The sequence below is a fragment of the Corvus kubaryi genome, unplaced genomic scaffold, assembly GCF_017639235.1.
Source record: "Corvus kubaryi isolate FWS band 111438036 unplaced genomic scaffold, C.kubaryi_AGA036_p1.0 127, whole genome shotgun sequence".
Taxonomy (NCBI): Eukaryota; Metazoa; Chordata; class Aves; order Passeriformes; family Corvidae; genus Corvus; species Corvus kubaryi.
The window spans coordinates 377,620-391,570 of record NW_024580662.1 but is presented as its reverse complement, the minus strand read 5'-3'; the positions used below and the strand labels follow the sequence as shown (position 1 = coordinate 391,570).

The 13,951-nt window shown below is 61.3% G+C and overlaps 2 protein-coding genes across 3 annotated transcripts in view; both read left to right on the top strand.

The window, feature by feature from the left end:
* The first annotated feature begins 459 nt into the window (after window positions 1-459).
* Window positions 460-3,214, top strand: NIPSNAP1 (nipsnap homolog 1). Its single transcript, XM_042023250.1, is given in 10 exon segments — window positions 460-1,248; window positions 1,251-1,295; window positions 1,422-1,467; window positions 1,743-1,837; window positions 1,944-2,014; window positions 2,106-2,246; window positions 2,390-2,421; window positions 2,530-2,624; window positions 2,710-2,793; window positions 2,901-3,214. Coding segments are annotated over 10 exon segments (741 nt in total). The 5' UTR covers window positions 460-1,181; the 3' UTR covers window positions 2,966-3,214.
* A 784-nt stretch (window positions 3,215-3,998) lies between these two features.
* THOC5 (THO complex 5) overlaps window positions 3,999-13,951 on the top strand; it is a 13,573-nt gene continuing 3,620 nt past the window's right edge. The window contains exons 1-13 of one of the 2 annotated variants that reach the window (XM_042023214.1): window positions 3,999-4,673; window positions 5,285-5,396; window positions 5,702-5,764; window positions 6,148-6,291; window positions 7,198-7,311; window positions 7,887-7,984; window positions 8,588-8,734; window positions 10,410-10,524; window positions 10,940-11,072; window positions 11,975-12,052; window positions 12,233-12,273; window positions 13,473-13,572; window positions 13,710-13,818. In XM_042023214.1, the coding sequence (XP_041879148.1) occupies window positions 5,301-5,396; window positions 5,702-5,764; window positions 6,148-6,291; window positions 7,198-7,311; window positions 7,887-7,984; window positions 8,588-8,734; window positions 10,410-10,524; window positions 10,940-11,072; window positions 11,975-12,052; window positions 12,233-12,273; window positions 13,473-13,572; window positions 13,710-13,818 (1,238 nt within the window). In that variant the 5' untranslated portion in view covers window positions 3,999-4,673; window positions 5,285-5,300. The remainder of the gene's footprint in view (window positions 4,674-5,284; window positions 5,397-5,701; window positions 5,765-6,147; window positions 6,292-7,197; window positions 7,312-7,886; window positions 7,985-8,587; window positions 8,735-10,409; window positions 10,525-10,939; window positions 11,073-11,974; window positions 12,053-12,232; window positions 12,274-13,472; window positions 13,573-13,709; window positions 13,819-13,951) is intronic. The other variant, XM_042023224.1, reaches the window with a different exon arrangement.

The following is a 13,951-nucleotide window of genomic DNA, read 5'->3' as shown; positions in this document are numbered from 1 at the left end:
CCCCGCATCCTCCCGCCCTGGACTCTGCATCTCCCCAGGACCCCGCATCCCTTCTGCTCCCCGCATGCCCCCCCGTTGAGACCCCACCTCTGAGGCCTTGAGGCCCAGATCTCCCCCGCTCTTCGCATCCTCCCGCACCCCGCTCCCCTGAGCCCTCCGATCCCCGCCCCCCCGGACCCGGCCGGGCCCCTGGGCCCCGCATCCCCCCCGCTTCCCGCAGCGCCCCGGGAGGGGATCCCCGCACCCCGCTCCCCTGATCCTCCCCCTGGACCCTGCATCCTTCCCGGACTCCGGACCCTGCATCCCCCCGGGTCGGGACACCCACACCCCGCTACCCTGATCCCCTCCTGGACCCCTCACCCCCTCCGGACCCTGCATCCCCCCCCCGCTCCCCGCATCCCCCCGGGCGAAGACCCCGCAACCCCGTCCTTGAGCCCCCTGAGCCCTCCCCGGACCCCGCGGCCCTCCCGGACCCCGCGGGCGGCCCCCGGAGTGGCCCCACGGTCGTTGCCTCACTGGGGACAAAGGTCCGGCCGCAGCTCGGACCCGGGGCCGAGGGGCCCCGTTCCCCCCCCCGCCACTACCCTGGGGAGGACCCGACCTTCGCCGGGGCACCGGAGCCACCCCTGGGGCTGATGGGGGACCCCGGGCGACAGGCTGGGGGGCTGCTCCCGTCGCCCCATGTCCCCTTGTCCCCTTGCCCACGGAGGGGTCACCACCACTGGAGCAGCCCCTGGGTAAAGGGGATCCTATGGATGCCCCCATTGCCCCATGTCCCCTTGCCCATGGAGGGGTCACTGCCACTGGAGTGGCCCTTGGGGCTGAGGGGGCTCCCATGGGGCTGCCCCCCGTGTCCCACACCCCCACAGCAGCGCCCTTGCTCTGTTGGGGCAGCATGGCCAAAATCCCTCTGGATTCTGGGATCCATCTGGATTCAGGGGGACAGACTGGCACTAGGGACAGACCCACCCTAGAACTGGGACAGGGCTCCCAGTATGAACTGAGCAGAAGCCGGTGAAGTCCCAGGGCCCCCCGGAAGCCGGACAACGGAGGCAGCTGCCCGCAGGACTGGCAGTGAGGCCTCTGGATCCCATTTTGCTGTCCAGCTGGTTATTCCTGGTCATTCCCGGTCATTCCCGGTGTCTCCCCTGCCCTGCTGTCCCGCAGGGGGTACTCCAGGGATGCCGAGGGCAGCTGGTTCCGCTCCCTCTTCGTGCACAAGGTGGATCCGCGCAAGGACGCGCATTCCAACCTCCTCTCCAAGAAGGAGACCAGCAACCTCTACAAGATCCAGTGTGAGTGCTCCTGCCGGGAAAAAGGCGGGCACCCCGCTCTGCTGCCCCTCCTCACCCACTGGGACCCCCATTCCTGGATCCTTCCCCTTCCTTCCCCCCTTCCCAGCCCCTCTCCTGTCCCTGCAGTTCACAACGTGAAGCCGGAGTGCCTGGAAGCCTACAACAAGCTGACGTGAGCACACTGAGGGGGCTTCCCAGCATCCCAGCGGGATATTGGGGTGCTGCTCTGGAGTGAGAGGGCTGGGAGGGCTCGTGCAGGGCTCCCGGGGCTCCTGGGTGGGTCCGTGTCCCTGTGCCGTGCCTCAGTTTCCCTCGCTGTGAAATGGATGCAGCCCCAAAGCTGCTCCAGATCCTGTTTGGGCAAACCCTGGGAGGGCAAAGAGGGGCACTGGGAGGGTTTTGGGGTGCTGCCCCCCCACCCCACTGCCCCCCTCTGTGCCCCCACAGAGAGGAGGTGCTGCCCAAGCTCCACTCGGACCCCGACTACCCCTGTGACCTGGTGGGCAACTGGAACACGTGGTATGGCGAGCAGGACCAGGCAGGTGAGGGCAGGTGGCAGATCCCGTTGCCTCCACTTCCGAAGGCAGAGATGTTGGTAGGATTTTGGGGTGCTGCTCCTCTTCCCCACCCCCAAAACCCTCTTTGCAGTGCACCTGTGGCGCTTCTCGGGCGGGTACCCGGCGCTCATGGACTGCATGAGCAAGCTCCGGCAGAACAAGGTACCACCGGGGTGGGGGCGAGACCCCTGTGCCCAACACCCCTGGCCCGCGTCGCCCCCACCCCGAAACCCCCGGCTGGGGCTGTCCCCAGGAGTACCTGGACTTCCGCAAGGAGAGGAGCCGGATGCTGCTGTCCCGCAGGAACCAGCTGCTCCTGGAATTCAGCTTCTGGAACGAGCCCCAGCCCCGGCAGGGACCAAACATCTACGAGCTGAGGACCTACAAGCTGAAGGTGGGGGTCACCCCGTGCCTCAGGGAGGGCTCTTCAGGCTGATATACCCCAGGTTTTGGGGGGCAGCCCCCCAAATTCCTCCCTCCTGGATGAAGAAACCCCAAGCAGGGAGGTTCTGATTGGTTTTCCTCCCTTGTTTCCAGCCAGGGACCATGATCGAATGGGGCAACAACTGGTAAGCCACTGGTTTCCCAGCATGGAGGGATCCAAGGTGGGAAAAGCTCCCTCTGGAGAAGGGGGAACCCCTGGGGCAGCCCCTCCATGTGTCCCCTGCTTTGTGCAGGGCTCGGGCCATTAAATACCGCCAGGAGAACCAGGAGGCAGTCGGGGGGTTCTTCTCCCAGATCGGGGAGCTCTACGTGGTGCATCACCTCTGGGGTAAGGGGGTGTCACCCCCGGGGCACCCCCAGCCTGGAGGCTGGGCTGGGGGGCTCAGGGTGCCAGCCCCATCCTCTCCCCACAGCCTACAGGGATCTGCAGTCCCGGGAGGAGACGAGGAACGCGGCCTGGAGGAAGAGGGGCTGGGATGAGAACGTTTATTACACTGGTGAGCGGGACCCCCACCCGCTTTGGGGACCCCCTGCCCGTGCTGGGTACCCCATCCCACTGTGGGGACTTCCTGCCCTCACCTCTCTCTCTCCTTTCCTTCCCCAGTCCCGCTGATCCGGACCATGGAATCACGGATCATGATTCCCCTGAAGATCTCCCCCCTGCAGTGACTGGGGGGCTGTGCCAGGGCTGTGTCCCTGCACCCCCAGGGGCTCCCTGCCTGTGCCCTGGCCCTGCTGGGAAAGGCCTGGGGGGGGTTCTGCTCCCCCCCAGCTCTCCCCCCCAGCCCATTTTGGGGTGCCCTGGAGGGGATGAGAGCGGGGAGGGGAAGGTGGGAGCCCCCCATCCTGTGGTGGGTGCCCAGAATGGTGCTGCCGGGGGGGCTGGGCAGGCTGCAGAGGTGGGGGGGGGCTTAATTGCTCCTGATGAGCCCAGTGGGTGCCTTTGCTGCCAATTAAATATTTAATATGCCAAAGCCTGGGCCCCTCTCAGGGTGGGGAGGGCGGTACTGGGGGTGCTCGGTGTGACCCCCCCAGGCTGGTCACACCCCCTGCCCCATGTCATGGGTGCTTCCTGCACCAAAGGCCCCCCACCCATGGGTGCTGTGATACACTGAGGTACCCCCCAAAACCCCAGTGTAGCCCTGATGCTGCTGGGGACCACATCCTCTGCCCACGGATTCCTCCAGTGGCGCTGGGAACCCCTTGACAAACCCATGGATACCCCCAAGTGCCATGAGGGACCCCATCCCGTGCTCCCCTCAAGCTCATGGATACACCCAGCACCACCAGGGACCCCATCCAGTTCCCCCCCAAGCTCCTGGATCCCCCCAGTACCACTGGGCACCCCAAGTGAAGCCCCAGCCCAGCCCTTGGATACCCCCCAGTGCCATTGGGAACCTCATCCCAAGCTCCTGAAACCCCCCAGTGCTACTGTGGACACCACCCCATGACCCTTCAAGCCTATGGATCCTCCCAGTGCCACTGGGAACCTCATCCCATGATCCTCCAAGCCTATGAATCCACCCCAGTGCCATTGGGAACCCCATCCCGTGATCCTTCAAGCCCATGGATCCCCCCCAGCGCCATTGGGGACCCCATCCCGTGATCCTCCAAGCCCATAGATCCCCCCCAGCGCCATTGGGGACCCCATCCCGTGATCCTCAAGCCCATGGATCCCCCCAGCGCCATTGGGGACCCCATCCCGTGATCCTCCAAGCCCATGAATCCACCCCAGTGCCATTGGGAACCCCATCCCAAGCCCTCCCCAAACCCATGGATCCTCCCACCATCACCGAGGACCCCATCCCATGCCCCCCCCAAGCCCCTGCATGCCCCTCACCCCACTGGGGATCCCATCCCAAGCCCATGGATACCCCCCAGTGCCATTTGGGATCCCATCCCAATCCCATAGGTACCTCCTGTGCCACTGGGGACCCCATCCTGAACCCTTTCCAAGCCCATGTATGTCCCCCAGTGCCACCGGGGATCCCATCCCAATCCCACGGACACCCTCCAATGCTTCGGGAGCCCCTATCCAAGCTCCCCCTATTCCTGTGGGGGCCCTTCTGCAGCAGGAGCCCCCCCAGTCCCACCAGTGCCCCCAGTGCGGGGGGTCTCCCCCCGAGGGCGGCCCCCTTCCCCCCCCCCCCCCCCCGCCGGGTTTGCGAGCAAGGGCAGCGACCACGCCCCCTTCGCTTAAGCCACGCCCCCTTCGCACAAACCACGCCCATTTATCGAAGCCACGCCCCCGCCATGCGGGTCCTCCAGGACATCAGATCCGCTAGGGGGCGCCTGCAGCAGTGCCAGCCTCTCGCCGCCGCTCCGCGCTCTGTTGTTCCGTGACGTCACTTCCGGGAGGCGCGGAGGCGAGGGCGCGGTGAGTGCGGGGGGCGAACCGGGACCCCCGGGAGGGGATGGAGGGAAAATCCCGGGCCCCTTGGGTTGGGAGGGGCTCCGGAGAGGCGGAAGGTCCATGGCCCGGTGTGCTGGGGGCTCATTAGAAGTGAAGGGTCCTGGTGTGCAGGGGCGAAGGCTCCATGCTGGGGGTCTGGGGGAGCTCTGAGGCCTCGGGCCCGGTGTGCTGGGGGTCTGGGGGGCTCTGGAGGAGCGGAGAGTCCCGGATCTGTGGATCTGGGGGGCTCTGGAGATGCAGAAGCCGCAGCCCCGGTGTGTTGGAGTCTGGGGGCTCAGGGGCAGTGGAGCCCCCGAGGCCTGGGGGGGTCGAGCCCTCGGGCCCGGTGTCCCAAGGGAGCCCAGTGGGAGTGGAGGGTCTGAGGGAGCTGTGGTGGAGCAGAGACCCCGGGCCCGCGGTCCTGGTGGGGCTCAGAGCCGGTCTGGGGAGACCGGGGGGGCTGAGAGACAGAGGATGGAGGGAGGGAGGCACAGGGGACGCTGCAGAGCCCAGGCGGGGCTGGCGGGGGGAGCCCGGGATAGCCCCAATCCAGGCAGGTTTGGCCCCCACGGACTCCCCCTGTGCCCCCTCCCCAGCCCGGCTGGCAGCACCATGTCCTCCGAGTCCAGCAAGAAGAGGAAGCCCAAGGTGATCCGCACGGACGGGGTCCCAGCCGAGGGCAAGCGGGGCAAGGGCGACGCTGACCAGGTACAGACCTGCCCAGGGACCTTCCCACACCCCTCTGTGCTGGCCTGGTTTTCCCTGCTGGAAAACAATGCCCAGAACAGCTGTGGCTGCCCCATCCTGGAAGTGTCCAAGGCCAGGTTGGACAGGGCTTGGAGCAACCTGGGATAGTGGAAGGTGTCCCTGCCCATGGGACTGGATGGGCTTTAAGGTCCCTTCCCACCCACACCATTCTGGGATTCCTTGAATTGTGAGATCCAACTCCCCCAGCTTCCAATGCCTCTTAAACTCCTGCTGTGAATTCCTAAACCTGCTTCCATCTCTTTCAGGAGACACAAACGCTCCTCTGGAGAGCAAGCACAAGGCTGGAGGATCCCTCAGGGATTTGCATGGTGCCTTCAAACCCTCCCATGAGCAGCAGGATAGTGTAGGATCAGCCAGAGTGGGGATCAGGGTGGAGGAGGAGGAGGAACAACCTTCCTGGTTTATCCTCTGTGGTCCTGTCGATCATGGAATATCCTGAGTTGGAAGGGATCCACAAGGATCCTCCAGTCCAGCTCCTGGCCGTGCCCAGGCCACCCCAACTGTGTGGATTCACGTTTATAACAACAAACATAAACATGCCAGGTGTTTTAGTGACCGGTGGGTTTGGGATTGTTGGAACTGACTCCTCTCCCTGTGGGATTCATGGGCAGAGCCAGAAATTGCAGCTCGTCCCACAGAGCCCTTTGCAGGTGGGAGGGATGAGCCAGGGGAGGTGTTTCTGCCTTGGCAGGATGCCAGGTACTACAGCGAGGAGAGCGAGGTGGATCTGCGCGACCCCATCAAGGACTACGAGCTCTACAGGGAGACCTGCCAGGAGCTCCAGAGGCTCATGGCAGAGATCCAGGAGCTGAAGAGCCGGGGCATCAAGGAAAATGTAAGGAAAGGCCTCTGTGTGTGGTGTAACGTGTCTGTCCTTTGGTGTTTTCCCGTTAATCCCAGAGGAAAGGCAGCAGGAGCTGGGATGGCTCCTGGGCAGAGGCAGGGAAATGGAACAGCTCCTGGGGCAGGAATTGAGGCCCTGGAAATGGAACAGCTTCCCTTGTCCAAGGCTGTTGGGACAGGGAATTGGCTCTGGAAATGGCACAGCGTTCCTTGACTGGGGCTCCTGGGGCAGGGATTGAGCTCTGGAAATGGCACAGCTTTCGTTGTCCCAGGCTTCTGAGGCAGGAATTGAACCCCTGGAAATGGCACAGCCTTCCTTGTCCAAGGCTGCTGGGACAGGGAATTGAGCTCTGGAAGTGAAACAGCTTCCCTTGTCCAAGGCTCCTGGACAATTGAGCTCTGGAAATGGCACAGCTTTCCTTGACTGGGGCTCCTGGGACAGGGAATTGAGCTCTGGAAATGGAACAGCTTTCCTTGACTGGGGCTCCTGGGACAGGGAATTGAGCTCTGGACATGGCACAGCTTTCCTTGACTGGGGCTCCTGGGACAGGGAATTGAGCTCTGGAAATGGAGCAGCTTTCCTTTCCCAGGCTCCTGGGGCAGGGATTGAGCTCTGGAAATAGAATAGCCTCCCTTGTCCCAGGCTCCTGGGACATGTCAGATGCTTCAGGCTGAACCACCTCTGTTCCTACTGCTGGGAAAAGTGACTGGAGAGATTTTTTAGGAGCCTGGACCCCCCCCTCCCAGTGATTCCCAGCAGTGCCCTGTGATCTGGCAGGGGGAGGCTCCCTTGGAAGCCTCAGTGGCATAAATGTGGCTCCATAGCAGAGCCCCTTTTGTGCCAGGAATTCCCTGCAGCCATCTCTCCTGCTTCCATCCCCTCCCTCCTGCCCCTCAGGCCTCGGAGATCGACGAGCGGCGCGTCCAGAGCTGTGTGCACTTCATGACCCTGAAGAAGCTGAACCGCCTGGCTCACATCCGGCTGAAGAAAGGCAGGGACCAGACCCACGAGGTACCCAGGAGAGGCTGGGAGCGAGGAATGCAGCTTGGGATTTGGGGGTGGGACATGGGGCTGGTCCTGCCTGTTCTGTGTATGTGGTGTGAGGAGTTACACCTCAGCCAGGCCGTGGGGTTTGAGCTGAGGGTTTGTTGGGAGACTCCAAGCCTGATAAACTCCTGGTGAATGTGGGGAGCTGTGATTAGATGAATAGTGAAGTGTCTACTTCTGTCTTGAACATAGTGGAGAGTCAGAAAGCTCTGTTTCAAGGGTCTGGTGTTGTGCAGGTGTATAGATGGGTGGGTGATTGGCCTGGGAGCTCCATACCCAGAGTTCTCAGAGAGGGAGCTCTGTGTGCCCCAGCAAATGAGCCCTGTCCTGTGCCTTGGCTTTGAAACATGCTGGAAGGAGCAGGATTGGGCTCATGTCACAATCCTTTGCTCCCCCAGCCCTTAAAAATGTCATTCTTCCACCCAAAAATCGTTGCATACCCTAAAACCTGCTGTCCCAAGCTGCTGTTGTGACAGGGGGTGTTGGTGACTCTCTTGGGGTGTCTTTCCTGCTCCATCCCTGCTCTGGCTGTGTTTCAGGCAAAGCAGAAGGTTGATGCCTATCACCTGCAGCTCCAGAACCTGCTCTACGAGGTGATGCACCTGCAGAAAGAGATCACCAAGTGCCTGGAGTTCAAGTGAGTGTGGCCAGGGAGCAGAGGGAGCAGTGGTGTGTCTGGGATGGGTGGATGATTCCCGTCTTTGGGAGCTCTTCCCATGTTCCTTGAGTTCACTGCAGGAGCAGAGCAGGTGCTCCAGGTGTTGTGTAATTATGGAATGGTTTGGGTGGGAAGGGACCTCAAAGCTCATCCAGTGCCACCCCTGCCATGGCAGGGACACCTCCCACTGTCCCAGGCTGCTCCAAGCCCCAGTGTCCAACCTGGCCTTGGGCACTGCCAGGGATCCAGGGGCAGCCACAGCTGCTCTGGGCACCCTGTGCCAGGGCCTGCCCACCCTCCCAGGGAACAATTCCTTCCCGATATCCCATCCAGCCCTGCCCTCTGGCACTGGGAAGCCATTCCCTGTGTCCTGTCCCTCCATGCCTTGTCCCCAGTCCCTCTGCAGCTCTCCTGAAGCCCCTTTAGGCACAGGCAGTGAAGGAGAAAACAAGTTCAGCTCACTGATGGTGGTGGCTCAGTAGCAGAGGGAAGTCGGGGCAGGAAGCACCACTGGGACGCTCTCCTGTGGGACACATTGGGCACTTCCCACTTTTCCCTGGTCTGATCCGTGTGTCCTGGCAGGTCCAAACATGAGGAGATCGAGCTGGTGAGCCTGGAGGAGTTCTACAAAGAGGCCCCCCCTGAAATCAGCCGCCCTGCCATCACCCTGACCGAGCCCCACCAGCAGACCCTGGCCCGCCTGGACTGGGAGCTGGAGCAGCGCAAGAGGTGGGTCAGGGGTGTTCCCACTCCGTGCCTCTGCTCCAGGGATCTGCTGGGAGAGCAAATGTAGGGATGAAGTCTTTCACTGCCTCTTGGATCAGTGTGGAACAAGGCATTTGTTGCGTGGCTGGGAGATTCCCTCTGTGTGGAGCTGGGGTCCATGTTCCATAGGTCAGGGAGTTCTCTGTCACTGCCTGCTGATCCCTGTGCTCCCTGAAAGGGAGCCCATCCTGGCTGCAGCTGCTGCCAACCACGCCGGGCTGGGACAGCCCCGTGTCCTGCTGCTGGCGTCACCGCTGTCCCAGCTGCTCCGACTCTTGTCCCCTGGGAAAAGCAAACATGACACAGCATTCCTGTGTTTGGGGAACAGTGGCCAGGAGCACCTTCTGGAAAGATCCGTTGGAATGTGCTGGTGGGTGCTGCCTGAGGGCAGCTCAGCAGAGCAGTGAGAGGTGCTGGGTGCTTCCAACCCCTCGTGCTTCCCCTCTCCCAGACCCTTTCCCTAAAACCTGGCTGCTTTTGCCTGGTGGAAGGCACAGCCAGGATCCTCCAGCTGGCTCTGCCTGTGGCACAAGCGGAGGAGTGTTCAGCTGGCAGAACTCTGAGGGTCCTGCTTAAAAATGGTCATTGCAAACCTCATGGAGACCCTCAGCTGCACATTAAGTTGCTGAGAAGCTCTGGAATTCCCAATCCTCACTGTGTGGTGTCTAGGGAATGCCCTTGTCCATCTCCCACTGCTGCTGAGGTGGGACATGGCCTGTTCAGCTGCTCAAGAGCCGATGCCAGTGGTGCTTTGGGCCTTTTCTGATGTTGTTGGCATCCATCCATGCCTCCATCCATCCCTCCATCCCTCCATCCCTCCATCCCTCCATCCCTCCATCCATCCATCCATCCATCCATCCATCCATCATTTATGTTGGTGTTTTTAGCTGTGCAACCCCAAGGAGTGCTGGGCTGGCTTTGGAATCTTCTGCGAGGTGCCTCTGGAGTGGCGTGCAGGGATTTCAGTAGCTCAGTTTTGGGAAGGTGTGTGAACCCTGGAGCTCAGAACTTGCGTGGGAGCCTGTTGGGATGTGTGCTGACCCCCACAAACACAGCTTTCCTTGGAAACAAAATTCAGGTTCTGCAAGGTCAGGTCTGTTTGTCCTTGGAGAGGAACTGGTCACTTCCATGTCCAGTTTCCCTGCTCCTGCTGGGAAAGAGCTTGCAGTCAGCAGCAATAAGGAGATTTAGTGAGTTCTCCCTAAACACAAGTGTGTCCAGGGCTCAGAGCATCGTGATGGGCTTGCATTTCCCTGGATTTGCTGTATTAAACCTTGACTATGTGACATGAAGTGACTCTGGGAATATGAAGTGGAAAAGCCTCTTAGGGAGCTTGGAGGGCTCGTGGCTGCTGGCAGCAGAGCCTGCTGTGGGAGCAGATCTCCTGAGGGAAGATCCCGTCGCTGCCTCTCCTTGGAGCACAGCACGAGGCTGAGCTTCCCCTTTTCCTTGTTCGTTTTCCATCTCCAATCAGTTCCTTCCTTGGCTTGCCCTTGGCATTGGGAGCTCAGTGTTTGCCCCATGTCTGAGCTCTCCTGGTTCCATATGTTGGGGCAGGAATGCTGGAGCCCATCATCCAGGTGGATCCCAGCAGGTTTAGAGCTGTGGTGTGTGGCAGTGACAGAATTCCCACCCGCAGGCTGGCAGAGAAGTACAAGGAGTGCCTGACCAGCAAGGAGAAGATCCTGAAGGAGATCGAGGTGAAGAAGGAATACCTGAGCAGCCTCCAGCCTCGACTCAACAGCATCATGCAGGTACCTGAGCTCTGCAGGAGCTCACGGTCCCAGGGGCAGCTCCTGGGCTGGTTTGGGTTTGGAGATGTTTTCGTTTCCACTCAGGGAGGCCGAGGGGCAGATCCGAGACCCCTCCAGAGTCTCCTTGTTTATGCGGCAGCTCCCGCAGCCCTGCAGCTGCAGGAGCTGCTAAATGGGCCTTTCCCTGGAGAGCCCCACGCAGTTCCAGCCCCCTGTGACTGCCTTGGGAGGGAAGAACAGGAGGAGGAACTGGGTTATTTCCAGATCCAAAACCTTCCCAGCCGAGGCAGCTGCCAGCCCTTCCCTGGGGCTCTCCATATTTAACCCTGTGCCAGCTTCATCTCTGACTTGCTCGGGGTGAGGAGGATGAGCTGTTCCCTTCCCAGTGCTGAAGGCTCTCCTTGTCGCTCCCCAGGCCTCCCTGCCAGTCCAGGAGTACCTGTTCATGCCCTTCGACCAGGCACACAAGCAGTACGAGACCGCCCGGCACCTCCCGCCGCCGCTCTACGTCCTCTTTGTCCAAGCCAGCGCCTACGGACAGGCCTGTGGTGAGCACCAAGGGGGCAGTGCCCCTCCATGGGCCAGATTTCACTCCTGCTTGCAGGAATCACCACTTTTTGGGGGTCTTTCCCCACCGTCTGCTGTGCTGTGGGATTCTGCTGAGGGCAGAGCAGCGGGGTGGCCCCACGGCGCAGTGAGGCAGCAGCATTTGAAACCTTGTTTGCTCAGCTGCCTCGCTGGAAGAAGTGCTTGGGAAGCTCCCTTCCCACCCCTTCCCCCCCTTCCCAAGGTCGACAGGGATGTCCTTGCAGCCTGTGAGCTGGCTGGGTGCTGTCATAGCCTCCCCAGAGCTGTCACCCCCTGCCCTGTGCCACCCGTGGGTGGTGGGGACTCCAAGATGGGTGGTGCCTTTCCCTGGCCTTGTAGAGCCCTTTCCCACAGCTCGCCTGGAAACCTTCATCCCCTCAGGCAGCTTTGTATTTTAAGGAGCTTTCTGGAGCCTCCCTGAGTCAGGAAGGATTTCTGGAACAGGTTGGGGATCCCACTGGCCTGTCCACACCTCCTGTGTGGTGAAGGCTGTGGAGGACACTTCGGCGCTTGGCCACACCAGGTCCCTGCTGCATCTGTAGCCATGGTGACACCACTTCTCAATCCCTGCTTGTCCCAGCCAGACCCCAACCCCTCTTGGCTCTTGATAATGATTTGGCCCTTATGGGGTCAGGGAGAGTCCCTCAAAACCCATCATTTTCCATCCTCTGACCTCATCCTGTCCAGGAGATCCAACCCTGTGGTGACCTCACGGAACTTTCCAGACAACTGCTGTTCCCACCGGGCCTCTTTTGGAGCTTCCTCCACCAGGAACCAGGAGCATTTGGGGCAGGGCTGCTCTGCCCACTGCCTTTCCAGCAGGAGTGGGATTCCTAACTCAGTTTTCCTGTCTCCTCTGCAGATAAGAAGCTGGTGGTGGCCATTGAAGGGAGCGTGGAGGAAGCCAAAGCCCTTTACAAGCCACCTGAGGACTCGCAGGGTGAGTTGTGGTGTTGCCCTGGGGATTTGTTCCTGTGTGTCTGCAGCTCCTGGGACTCTGCTTTTGTTGGGAGAGGGGTGTCAGAGGGAGCCATGGGCTTGGGAAGAGGGCTGGTGGTCCTGCTGGTGGTGGGAGAGCTGAGCCCTGGGTGGTCCCTCTGACACCCCTCTCTCTGCACAGATGATGAGAGCGATTCCGACGCGGAGGAGGAACAGACCACGGTAAGGGACAGAGCTGTTCCCCTCTGGGGCTGGGTGGGGCTGGGTGGGGCTGGGAGCTGCCCCTGCTCACCGTGAGTGTGTGGAAGTGCAGCGATGTCAAATCCCGACCTTTCTTGGGAGGAGGGAGCTGCCATTTCCAGTTTGTGTCCCAAATGCAGGAGCAGCCAGGGTACAGAGCTGCTCCTCCCGTGTCCCTCCACGCTGACATCCCACATCTCCAGCTGGAGCTGCTCCACTTTGTATAAATAGCCTGAGGGCAGGGAGCTAGTGTCCAACGGGGAGGGATCCGTGTCCATCCCGTGCCAGCAGCATTCTGTGCACCAGGGCTTGTTCAGCAGTCCTTGGGGGAAGTGTTTCTCCTACAGATAATTCCTGCTGGATGCTGAGGAGAGGCTGGAAATGCTGGTTGCTCCCAGCAGCAAAGCCTGAGGGGGCTCTGGGCCTCCACTCCCACCTCCTGGCACCAGCACTGGGTGTTTCAGGCAGTTCCTGTGGGGAAGGGTGAAGGGAAGGGCCTCAGGTGTCCAGGGAAGGGAACAGAGCTAGGAAAGGGTCAGGAGCAACTTAGGGAGCTGGGAAAGGGGCTCAGCCTGGAGCAAAGGAGGCTCAGGGGGGACCTTGTGGCTCTGCACAAGTCCCTGACAGGAGGGGGCAGCTGGGGGGGGTCGGGCTCTGCTCGCAGGGAACAGGGACAGGAGGAGAGGGAACAGAGTTTGCCAGAGGAGGATATAGGGAAAATTCCTTCATGGGAAGGGCTGTCCAGCCTGGCACAGCTGCCCAGGGCAATGGTGGAGTCCCCGTCCCTGGAGGGATTGAACACGGGTGGATGTGGCACCTGGGGACAGGGGTCAGTGGTGGCCTTGGCAGTGCTGTGGGAGTGGTTGGACTTGGTGCTCTCAGAGGGCTCTTCCAGCCTAAAGGATTTGCTGATTCTGGGTTCTGCCTCTTGCAGTGGGGAAGCTTTTGGGCCAGCAGGTCCTTGGCTTTGTCTCCCAGGAGTGGAGACGTTCCTTGGAGCTGAAGGAATGACAGGAACCAGAGCTGAGCTGGTTTCCTGCTCCTCTCCCTCCCCAGGGCAGCTGTGGCCGTGGTGCTGGGGGATCGGGGAACTGGACTGGAGGGGAAGAGCAGTGGGCTGGGAAGGTCCATGGGTTGGTGAGGAGCAGGAGAAGGCTCTGAGAGCTGTTTTACCCCCCCAGAAGCGGCGCAGGCCCACCCTGGGCGTGCAGCTGGACGACAAACGCAAGGAGATGCTGAAGCGACATCCCTTGTCCGTCACCCTCGACCTGAAGTGCAAAGGTGAGGGGCTCTGGGGTGGGACAGCAGCTCAGGGACTGACCTCAGCAGCACCCTGGGGACCTTGGGGGGAGCTGAGGGTGTGGAGGGGTTTCTCTGAGCTGGAGCAGACACCAATGTCACCCCTTCTGTGTGGGCAGATGAGAACGTGCTTCACCTGACCTTCCACTACCTGATGAACCTCAACGTCATGACAGTGAAAGCCAAGGTGACCACTGCTGTGGAGATGACCACGGCCATCAGTGCTGGGTAAGGAGAGCCCTGTGGGCAGCAAGCCTGGGGATCACTGGGCACTGATCCCATGGGATCCAGGAGCCCTGCAGAGCCTGGGGATGACTGGGCACTGATCCCATGGGATCCAGGAGCCCTGCAGAGCCTGGAG